This window comes from Artemia franciscana, chromosome 8, assembly GCF_032884065.1.
Source record: "Artemia franciscana chromosome 8, ASM3288406v1, whole genome shotgun sequence".
NCBI classification, from domain to species: domain Eukaryota; kingdom Metazoa; phylum Arthropoda; class Branchiopoda; order Anostraca; family Artemiidae; genus Artemia; species Artemia franciscana.
Genome location: NC_088870.1, coordinates 50,301,277 through 50,312,870, shown reverse-complemented (window position 1 = coordinate 50,312,870; position 11,594 = coordinate 50,301,277). Strand labels below are relative to the sequence as shown.

Sequence of the window (11,594 nt, the reverse complement as noted above, 5' to 3'; positions counted from 1 at the left end):
ATATTTACTACTAATAAACTTGTATTTTCCCCTCTTTTTTTTAACGCATCGGACTTGCTGCCTACTGAATTTCAAAAGTCAATAACTTCACACATATTTTGTTGAATTTTAAATTACTTGTCCATGTAGGAATTTTTTATGTATTTGGGTATTGTTATAATATATCGTCTTCTATGGGTTTTGTGAGGTTTGACAGATATTCATTTTTTTTTAACCCCTACTGTACTTTCCTTGATTATTCATCAAAAATTTTATTTCTATAAAAATACAATAAGTTAATTAAATATTTAGTTTGATACATGACACGTTACATCATACCACCAGTCACAAATCCCTGATTGCTGGTCAAAAACAGTACCATGTGGACAAATGAAGGAACCAATTTTAGTAGCGCCCTCGCATTTGTGAAATACCTGGAAAAGTGAATATGGTAAGAAAGAGCATAATATCATGCTTCTAATAGAAGATAGTCACAAAGGATCACAAAGATGAAACAGACAAGTTATCTCAAAGACTCTTAGTTTTTCTCCAAAAGTCGCTTTTTTTTATCATTGCAACATCTTCCTTTTCTATCTGTTTGTAAATAGTACTTTTTTATTCATTTTTTTTCATTCTATTTTAATTCATTTTTATTTTTTATCATTGATATATCTTTGTTACTAAAATATTTTTTCAATCTGCTTATTAATAGTACTTTTGTTTGCTAATTTTATTCTTTTTTATTTTATTTTTATTCATTTTTATTTTTTATCATTGCAATATCTTTGTTACCAAAATATATTTTTTCCTATCTGTTTATTAATAATACTTCTATATTGATTATATCATATTTTATTTATTATAACATTTCATATTATAATATGCTATGAAATAATATTCTGTCATATATAATAGCTGTCTATAGAATACATTATAATACTACAATATTTGAAATTTTATTCGTAATATCTTATTTTATCATTATGATATCTCTAGCTTTTGGAAAGGGGTTGTGGGGCCAAAGTCTACCACCCTTAAAGCTTGCTTAATCTGTGCGATTTTCTAAAGAAAAGAGGTTAAAAAATATTGTAAAAACTGAAGAAACATACCAATATTCATTAATTAGTCATTCAATATTTTGGGCTAAAAAGCAACCAGTCTAACCCCAAGATTTGCCTGGTCGTCTTCGTTAACCCTTTTTTTTATTTATCTGAAGTGAACGTTAATCTTTAGAATAAAATTCATTTCCTTAAGCCTAACTTTAATTTAAAGCAAATTTAATAAATCAATTCAATAAATGAAATTCAGTAAATGAGTCTAGTTTCAAATTAGCATGTTTATTTTCTATTTAGAAGTATATCTATTCATTTATTTCACTTAAAGCCACAGGGCTTTATAATATAACCTACAATACTTTCTAAATGTCTTAGATAATTATGTAAAAAAAAGTCTTTCACCTTAATTTTTAAAAAAGATGTTAAGCCCATACATAAATTCAAATGAAAGTGAAGTATTTACATCACATTTATCCAAAAAGGATTCAAGATCCTTTCTTTTTTCCGTTTATTAGCATTCCTTTTCTCCCCTTCTACACAAGAGTCACGAATACTTTACTTAGTGGGGGAGAGGGCAATGTTTAAAGAGGGTTTTACCTACAAAACGCTCACATAAAAAAAATACTGGTGTGAAATTGAAAACATTGAAATTTTGTGTGTTTTGGATTTAATTTTCTAAGTGAGGAGAGGTATGCTCGCAACATTTTTATTGTTCTTCACGACATAGTAGCAGTAGAAGTAGTAGCCAGTCAGGTATGTCCATGTGTAAATATTGTCCCTTTTTATTTTTACGTAGTTGCAAGTTTATTGAAGAACAACAATATATTGCAGCACCATTCCTAGCAGGGCATGGTGCTGCCCATCACATTGGCATAACAGCTAGTTTAGAGAATTAAACAGCTTAAAACACTAAATTGAAACTTTCAACGCACGTTGAGGAGGATTTTGAACCAACCTAAAGGTATTTAATGCGTACTACTACTGACACTACTACTTCTGCTGCTGCTGTTAAAACAACTATTAAGCTCAGTTGTTGTTTTCAGTTCATTGTTCCTTTGCACTTAAAATTCAAACTAACTACTGATATTCAATAAATAATAAAAAAAAGTTTTTTGACTTTCAGTAAGGATCAACATTATAACTTAAAGTAGACAGAAGCTTTTTTCCATATGTAAGGGGGCTGCCTCTTCAATTCAGAGCTCTTTACGCTAAGGTTTGAATCCCCCCCCCAATTTTTTAAGAACGACTCCTAAAAAACATATGGTGGGAGGGGGATGGGGGAGGTAAAGAACCCGCAGTATTTTTAGTACCTTAATAAAAAAAAACGTGAGTCGGTAGTAATCGTAGCACAAAGCGCCCCAAATTTCCCGGCTTTTTATTTAAATTTAATAAACAGAAAGAAGGAAATTTTCAGGTGAACTAAACAAGAAGAAAAAATTGAATTGACAACCAGTGAAATTTTATGTGTCGAAATCTCGTTCTAAGTTAGTAAACGTTGTAATTTTACCATATCATGTTTTAGATTAGCCAAAAGAAATGTATAAAAGATAAAATAACACGGTTACTTAAATATTTACAACCATAAAGATGATGTTCGGTAAACGGGAATTACAACGGTTAGCTAGCCAAAGACAACCGGTGATTCTGTGAAAACTTAAGAATTTATCCGTAATTATTTATCGTTAACAACTGGTTGAGGAACATGCAAGATGAAACAGTCCACAGTAACAAACGGTAAATTTTAATTTTACCAGTCAAAATCTATGAGTTTAAGAAAATTTTCCAGATTTTTTCGAGAATTGGGTAAACATCAGTAAATAGTCAAGGGATCTCACTAAGACCATACTATCAGATTCGGCATATTAGACAACCCTAGTGTAGAGCTTTTAAGCTCAAGCTGTTGAGATTTTCATGGAGGGGTAGGAGGATTCTCTGGCTTGATTTGAAAAACTGTCAGAAATTAAGTAGAAAAAGCTAATTGTTTTCAACTGCGGGTGGTTAACCCCTATGATGGGGGTTAATCCCTCCTCAATCCCTCAATCTTTAAGCTAAGGTTTTATTCTACTTAAAAAAAACTTCTTCTTCTGATTATAGCCTAATTTTTTTTTCGAATCAACCTCTTATGATGTGCTCGAGTCTATTCCATTCTGACCGACTATTAAAACCATGAACATTATCAAGGCCACAATAAGATGCCGATAATTCTCTTGCACACAACCGTTAATATTTCGAACATTAAAAGAACATTAATATTTCGATTTTCAAAAAAGTTTTAATTGACTATTTCTTCTTTACTACAGAGATACAGAACCCAAACTGAAGCAAATGTATCCTTAAATCTATGTCAGAAAAAAGACAAATAATTCTACTTTTTAAAAGCCTGATTTGCCCTCCTGTGTTTCTGAGTAAAATTTTAAGCCAGTACAAAGAACATAAATTTAACTCACTTTATTGGCTCTTCTATGTAAGAATTTAAGCTAGTAAAAAAAAAAAAAACCATTTTAATCATAGATTGTTTACTAGTGTTCCCTTTGTTCCTCCGAGGTATAACTTTGTCGCGCTCTTTGGTTGAGAAAAATCAAACTGTATATATGGACAATTTAAATTTGTATTTTTCGAAGTTCCGAATTTTGGTAATAGGTATTTATCACATAGTTCAAGAAGCTTACACTTAAATACGATACAACAATATGTAATAAAACACAAAATTAATAGTCTTAAAAGCTTACTTGACACCTCGCAAAATTATCTGCCACAAGTTTATGTCCTGGTCCTTGACAAGTGAAAGGTGTCTGTGGCACTTGGTCATATGCTGGGTAGTCAGCTCCAGGTTTGCCAATAATAGACTTTCCATCAGCTGTATAATTAACTGGTATGGGTATTCGAAGCTTTATTATTGGGAAACCTTCCTCCTCTTCTGATGTTCTTGGCTTTATCTTTTCTAAAATTTATTTTATACAATAAAAAACTGGTTCGCAGGACTGATCAAGATTTCTTTTGACTTTTTGGGAAAAGACAGAACTTTTTTATGGATAAAAAGACAGGAATAATTATTCTACCCATTTCCAAGTAGCCTTGTGGCTTCATCTCTGAAGTATGTGACACTTTAGAAAATATAACTTACAAAACTTAAATAAAAAGAAATACCAAAAATACTCGTTTTGGAAAATGTAAGAAACTTTACGACAAGTTGGAAAAATCACGACACATCGTTGAGGACTGTGGTCCATTCATCCCATTGGGTATGTATCTAAAGTCTCCGGGACTATTTAGGCATGAAGGCAGCACTATTCCATCGAAATTAAGCAAATCATTTTCCTAAGGTACCTGTATCGAAGCACATAGTCGGGTCAACCACATAGGGTTAACCATAGGGGTTAACCACATCCTTAATCAAGCATTAATTTTAGTTTGACTGTGTGTTTTCTCCCTAAAATTGGTTCTTTGGCACGGATTTGCAACCCTTTAAGATCTTAAATCAGGAAAAGAGCTACACATTTACGGGTACCTGGCGAAGATAACTATATTGATTTAAATACCGACATCAGGTATATTATATAAGGTGTTGGGTAGAAAGATAATTTCTTAGTTGCGGTATGTTTTGAAATTTGGTCAAGGAAGGAAGGGGTCCCTTAGGGAACTTTATATCTGTTCTTACTTTGTGTTAGACCAACCATGGATAATTTTTAGCTTCATAAATATTTTTACCGTTATAATTTTCTGTTGCTTGTTCTTTGAAGGGGGAAGACATACCTCCCGAGAGATCACTTCCAAGAAACTCTAGCTTTTACTACCTACAACATTGACCCATTTTTATAGTGTGCCGATTTTTATCTCCAAATATTTTCTCCACAGACTGGCTCCTATGCGGCAACATTTGAAAAGCACCAAAATTGGTTAATTTGGAAATATAAACAGAAAGGAAACATTTGTCTCAAACAATCGCAAAAATGTTGATATTTTGGGCTAATCATCGACCAAAGGCCTCATTGTGCTTAACTGTGGCTACTAGTAGCCTACCCTATTTACATGAAAGTACAGTCGTGCCATGTGCAAGTTTTTTTTTCTTCTTTTTTTTTTTTTTTACTTGGGTACCAGTATTATAAAGGTATGTAATTTTGAACTTCTTGTATACTAAAACTAGCAAGCTTTTGTCCTAATTTTATATTCCAAAAATTACCAACTTATTATCGAAGGGTTGATTTTAGTCTTTCTCTGTCTCTGATTTCTTGTGCCACTGGCTACAACTCGTTCGATTATTTTGTTTTAATTAAAGATTCTTGCCTGAATATATTTTTACCGGAAGTCAAAGTCCTGGAAAACGACCAAATTTATAATTGAACGCTTGTTATTAGACCATAAGCCTCAAGAATATCCATGCTGATCTTTAAAAAAATGCAGGTGTACGTTTGTCCAAGAAGGGAGAAATATCCCTAGTTTAATTCACTCAGATTTAAGAAAGCCTAGCTGCAAAAAAACAAGAGAAGCAACAGTAAGCTTCATAAGGCCCTTGAAGCAAGGCCGTATCCAGGGGGCTTAGGAGGTTTGACCCGCCCTCGAAATCTTTGTCCGACTTGTAAAAAGGTAAAAAATGGATATGAACCAATTTCTGATCGTTTTTTAACTCTTTTTCTTATAGTAAAACCCTCAGAAAAAGTTCTTTTATACCCTCCTCCCTGCCTTGGAGCCTGTGACAAGGACGGCTTCTCCAGAGCTTAAGAAGGGGTGCCAATTAGAAGGGGTGGGGAAATAGTCCCTTTAGAATTCTGAAAAATCTTTTTGGTATTTTTATTGGAAATGTCAAAAACCCAAAACTACCCCCTCCCCTAGGTTTTCTTAAAGTACCTGTTTTGACTTATTTAAAAATGGGAAATATACTTCCGCTTCCCCTCTTCACTTTCGTGAATGGGCACACCTGAGCATAATATCATGTGAGATTTATGTCTCATAACGTTTGCTTCAGCTGGATTATACTACCTTTGTAACTTGTTCCTCCAATCTTTCCACCAGTCAAACTTTTCGTGGCCCAATAGCATTTCATGTTCAAATACTTTGGTGAAATTAGCATATAGCACACCTTACCGTAGCTTAGAAAAGCGAAAGACTTCAAACTTTTCAGAAAGAAAAAAAGCCGAAAAGCCGAAAAGAGAAATGTCTCTGATCTGCCTATTTCAATAAATTTCAAAATAACATATGGACAAAGAAAATAACATTTTTCAAAACTAAAACCGAATAAAATAGACAAACATGTAAGAACATGACTTCTTAAAAAGATAATACTTTTTATCATAATTCTTTTATTCATTTGTTTACATGCTGATTTTTTTTTCATTTATAATCTTTCCTTAATATTTCCTCTTATTTATAAGGTCTTTTCCTTATAACTGGTTTATTGATTATTTGTTTCTATTTGGTCATATATATTATATCCTATATGTTTTTTGTCTCTATTTCATGTAGCATTGATTAAATTTTATTTAATTCATTTTATTATATTTTATTTATTTAATATGTTTAACATTTTTCTTCTATTGTTTTAGTGCTTAACTGAAACGTGTGTATACCCCCTCTTTTACAGGCCTAGGAGGCTTTGTGGGGTTAGAAGAATGTATTCATTGTATGAAAATTAATTGCGAATAAATCTTATCTTATCTTATTCTGCATTAAAAGCTTTATTTTAAAGCCTTTGGCCTCCCTTCCCAACATCTCCCCTTCCATCACAAAAAGATTTCCGTGGACATCTTGCTGAGATTTTTCACCTGGAATATTTGAATATTTTCAAATATACAAAAACAACACCTTTAGAAAAAAACGGAGCAATATTCTTTTTATGTCTATGTTTAATTTTTTAATTTATATCTCTTTTTATGTTTAATTTCTATGGCTTTCAGTAACAAAGAAAGTTGAAGGGTTCTTATTCAAAAATTTTGTGTCTTAAGAATAAGTTAGTACATATTTAGCATAATTTGCAAGGTTTAGAATAATTTAGATAATGAGTAAAAACAAAAACTTAATCCTATACAAAGACGGTTATTTATGCTTGTGTCGTAAAGTCAGAATGGGGAACAACAAATCATAAATCTGAAATCAAACTTACTTATAAAATCAGGAGCTTTCAGCCCACTGTCCTTACTTGGCGTTCTTGAAGACCTAATTAAATTTGGACTAAAAAGATCCACCATTTTTGTTAATTTTGGAGCCTTGACAACCGCGGAAGACATCACTGTTCCTTTCCATTTTGGACCAGAGTTCCAGGTAATGGGGGCAGAAATGGGTACCTCCGAGAAACTTTTATGTTTTACTGGTTTTGGGTAGCCGTACTTTGGCGGTTTGTAAGCTTTCACTGGACGGGGATGGGGGTGTTTGCCTGGTAAGATTTTTGCCTTGTGATGTGTTTGATGTAGTAATGGTGATGGTTTTATTTTCTTCTGAGTTAATGGTAAGCCCACCGGTGTCTTTATTGGTGGCCTAGGCAACGCAGCTTTTCTTGGAGGCGGAGGTGTTACTGGACCATTGAAAGGTTGCCATTGAGAAATTGGAAGAGGAGTTGAAACTTTTCTTTCTGAAGTGAAACTAGGATAAGATGGCACAGGACTAAAGTATACTCTTGAAAAATACGAAGGAGTTGAAGATGTGACATATTCTGGCTCCTTGTTAAAATAGGGTGCATATGTTTGAATATCGGTATTTCCTATTTGATTGCCAGAATCTTTAATGTCATGAAGTACTAATGTCACAGGGCCATCAATGTAATCCAAATTTGGCAACCTTATAAGAGTTGAACTTGGACTATTCTTTTCCTGATATGGAGATCCAGACCCTTTAAGTGATTCCAATATAACTCTATCTGGTCTTACCTTCTTCTCCACATAAATAAAAGACGGTTCTTCTGTACGGATTAATCCTTTCTCAGGTCTAGGGGTGACAATAACAATCTCTTTTACAGGGTGTAGTGGAATCTCAGGGTCTTTATTAGTCAATCCGAAATTGTTGTCATTTAAGTTTGTTGTCTTTGACTCACTTAGCCTAACATCTGACGATACTTCTAGTTTCGGGGGGTCAGGCCGAGGGAAGAAGACAAACTGGTCATCAGAATCTTTTTGACCTATATCAACTTGAACGTCCGTACTGTTCAAAGAGTACTGACGGGATAGGGTTAACAAATTTTTTTCTCCATCACTAACGCTATACTGGCGAGTCAATGAATTATCTTGATTGACCTTGTATTGCCTTGTCAGCTCTTTAGCAGGCTCTTCATTAAGATTGTTGGTGTCACTTTTTATGGATTGGCTCGAAATTACTTCTGATTGCTCTTTTTGTATGATTTCCCCCGTTTTGTAGCCTCTGCTAGGCTGATTAGTTAGTTGACTTGACTCAGAATTGGATTTAGATTCTGCATTGTTAATTGATATCTGTCTTGAAGGTTGCAATAGATTGGAGGATTCTACATCTTTTTGTTCATTTTTGTTGTCCTGGTTTAGTAAATATTGACGTGTAGGAATCAAGGTGTCAATCATCATTGGTTTTGATTTATCACTCTTTACTCTATATTGCTCGCTTAATGACTCATCTTCATTTAATTTATACTGCCGGGATAATTCTGGTGAGGGTGGATCATTATTTTGCTCACTAGGTTCAGTTTCTGTTGACCCACTTGAGGTTTTCCCGGGGATACTTTCTGAACTAAAATTATTTTTCTGATTGTTATTGGGTGACGGCTCTTTGTTTTGTTTTGATGGACTATTATTATTGTTTATTGAATATTGGTTTCTTAAAGTCTTTGCCTCATTATCTTTGTCTGTGGCATACGATTGTTGCGTCAATTGAGTTTTCTGAAGATCATTTGGTGCTTCATTTGGGGTATTAGTGTTTACTGCATATTGTCGACCCGGTGTTTCATCCTTATTAGTTTTTAAATTTTCAAACAAAGGTCCTTCTTTTATGTCTTTCATAGATTGATCAATTTGACTTTGAGACTGATTGATATCCGATTCTTCTTGAGGTGAATTTATCGTGTATTGACGATTTGGTATGCTCCTGACAGATGAATCAATTATTTCAATTAATCTTCCACCAGATAGCTTTTCGGTTTCTGAATCTACTTGAAGTAAGTATTGCTTAGTTGGTCTTAATCCTCGCTCTTCAGTCACTGCATCTGCAGCACCTCCATTTTGATTTTCTCTTATAAGTTGTTCTGGATTATTTTCATTCAAAACATACTGTCTCGTCAGTTGATTTTCTGGGATTTCACCATTGAGAATGTATTGTCTTGTAAGCTGTTTATCTGGGAGAGGTTCATTAAGAATGTATTGTCTTGTCAATTGCTCACCTGGAGTTCGCTCATTTAGAATATACTGTCTTGTTGGCTGTATTCCAGGAGTCTGCTCGTTAAGAGCGTATTGTCTAGTTGGCTGTCTTTCCAGAATCTGTTCGTTCAGAGTGTATTGTCTAGTCAACTGTTCTCCCGGAGTCTTCTCATTAAGAGCGTATTGTCTAGTTGGTTGTCTTTCTAGAATCTGTTCGTTCAGAGTGTATTGTCTAGTCAACTGCTCTCCCGGAGTCTCCTCGTTAAGAACGTATTGTCGGGTTGGCTGTCTTGCCAAGATCTGTTCATTCAAAGAATATTGTCTGGCCAGCTCTGTCTCTGGTGTCTTTCTATTGAGAATATATTGTCTGGAGGGCTGGTTCTCACGGGTCTGGTCATTGACAACAAACTGTCTAGTTGGAAGTCGTTGTATTTCAACTGGCTGAAGAACTTCTATTTCTTCAACTGGCAATTCAACACTTTCACGGAAAATCAACGGAAGTTCTTCTGTGTTCTTAAGGGAAACCTGTGGGATGTCACCATTTCCTTGGTTTCTAAATAAATCTTCGTCAAGAGGTTGCAATAAAGGTGCATTAATTTCGTCAAGAGAATATTGCCGAGAAGGTATCGATCTTTGACTTTCCTGCAGTTGAAATTGCGCATTATCTAAAAGTGAATCACCTTCACGATCTTGATTGCCAGAAATAGATCCAACTGCATATTGGCGAATGGGTGCTCGTATTATTACATCATCTGGCCCATTTCCTTTACCGCCAGACTGTTCAAAGAAAATTTCACCATTGTCTTTAATTAGTTGATAAAGGTCTTCATCTTGATTCATCTGTTCCAAAATCTTCAGAAGTTCTCTTGACCTCTCCGTAGTACCAGTTAATTGGTAATTATTTGATTCCTCTGAGACCCCTGAGCTTATTTGTTGCCTAGATAATGGTGGTGAATCTGAATTAATTAGTATTTGTCCACGTGGTATTGTTACTGTTTCTTCTCTAATTGTTCTCACATCTTGAGAATTCACTTCTTTTCTTGGTCCAAGACGAGTGAGAGCAGCTAATATTTCTTCCTCTGGCCGTAAAGGTGGCTTCTTAACATTGATATCTGGTGTCCATGCAGAGTCTGCATAAACCAAAGGCTCACTTTTCTGTACATATACCTCATTTTCTGAATTTTTAGCGAAGACTGATCTTCTATTTTCGTTTAAAGGCATCTGACCTCGTCTATTGGCACTTCCCTGTCTTAAAGGTCTGTTTTGAGTCTTTCTTGTTATATTTTCATAAAGCGCAAGTGGAGAATTAGGGTTTGCACTACTCACGTAAGTACCCGCAGCATATTTAGAAATATCCTTGTCTGAATGACCTAGACTAGGTTCGAGAGAAGCTGAAAATGACTGCCTTATAATATTTGGCACAGCTGATGGTGCTTCGGGGTAAGATTCTTCACCGTATGATAGTACTTCATCATAATCTTGCCTTGAGTTCTGAGACTGATGCCTTGTCGGTTGTCTAGATGACGAGCCAGACATTTTAACGACAGTTTTGAATCCCGAGGACAAGCCTTTGGATGAGCCCCAGTTTCTATCATCCATATATCTGTCACGATTGGTCTCTACCGGAGAAAATGCTGACGGAACTTTGTAATCACTGGGCTGTGTGGAGATCGTTTCTCCTTTAAAGTTGTGTAGTTGTGAAGGAGAATCGTCACGAAATTTTTGCTTGTGCTCAAAAGCAAGTGAGTGATCACCTCCACCTTTAAACAATGACGATTCAAACTCAGTGTCTCGGAAACGAAAGCCTTCTCCTTGTGAATAGCGGTTAACAGGGACAGAATGCTGAGGAGGAGGTAAAGGGTATTCTACTCTTTGGTATGATTTATGATTTTTGCTATTTGCTGCACTTGGATTTACTATTTTGTTGAAGTTCTGTTGAGGACTGCTTGAGCTGAATTCTCCACCAGATCCATATTGTTTATCCATTTCTTTTTCATATCCTTTTTCATTTTCATTTCTTTTCATTTCTTTTTCATATCTATCAACGCTTGTCAATCTATTTTTCTCTTCTTGTATTTCATCCCTAGAAACAATCCTAGTATTAGCGACAGCTGTTTCTCTTCCGAATTCATCAAATCTTATGTAATCTTCCACAGTATCACTTATGTAGTCATTAGATTTTGGTAAATGCATTCGAGGACTTGGTGGATAGTACTCTATTGTAGGAGGTGTATAAATTTGTGAAGGAATAGGC

At 34.6% G+C, this 11,594-nt stretch overlaps 1 protein-coding gene across 2 annotated transcripts in view; it reads right to left on the bottom strand.

The window, feature by feature from the left end:
• Positions 1–218: 218 nt before the first annotated feature.
• The window catches only part of LOC136030534 (uncharacterized), a 55,074-nt gene continuing 43,698 nt past the window's right edge, over positions 219–11,594 (bottom strand). For both annotated transcript variants that reach the window (XM_065709577.1, XM_065709578.1), the window contains exons 3-5: positions 7,132–11,594; positions 3,764–3,975; positions 219–413 (exon numbers count right to left, since the gene is read on the bottom strand). The exon at positions 7,132–11,594 is cut by the window's right edge and continues 1,456 nt beyond it. In XM_065709577.1, the coding sequence (XP_065565649.1) occupies positions 288–413; positions 3,764–3,975; positions 7,132–11,594 (4,801 nt within the window). In that variant the 3' untranslated portion in view covers positions 219–287. The remainder of the gene's footprint in view (positions 414–3,763; positions 3,976–7,131) is intronic.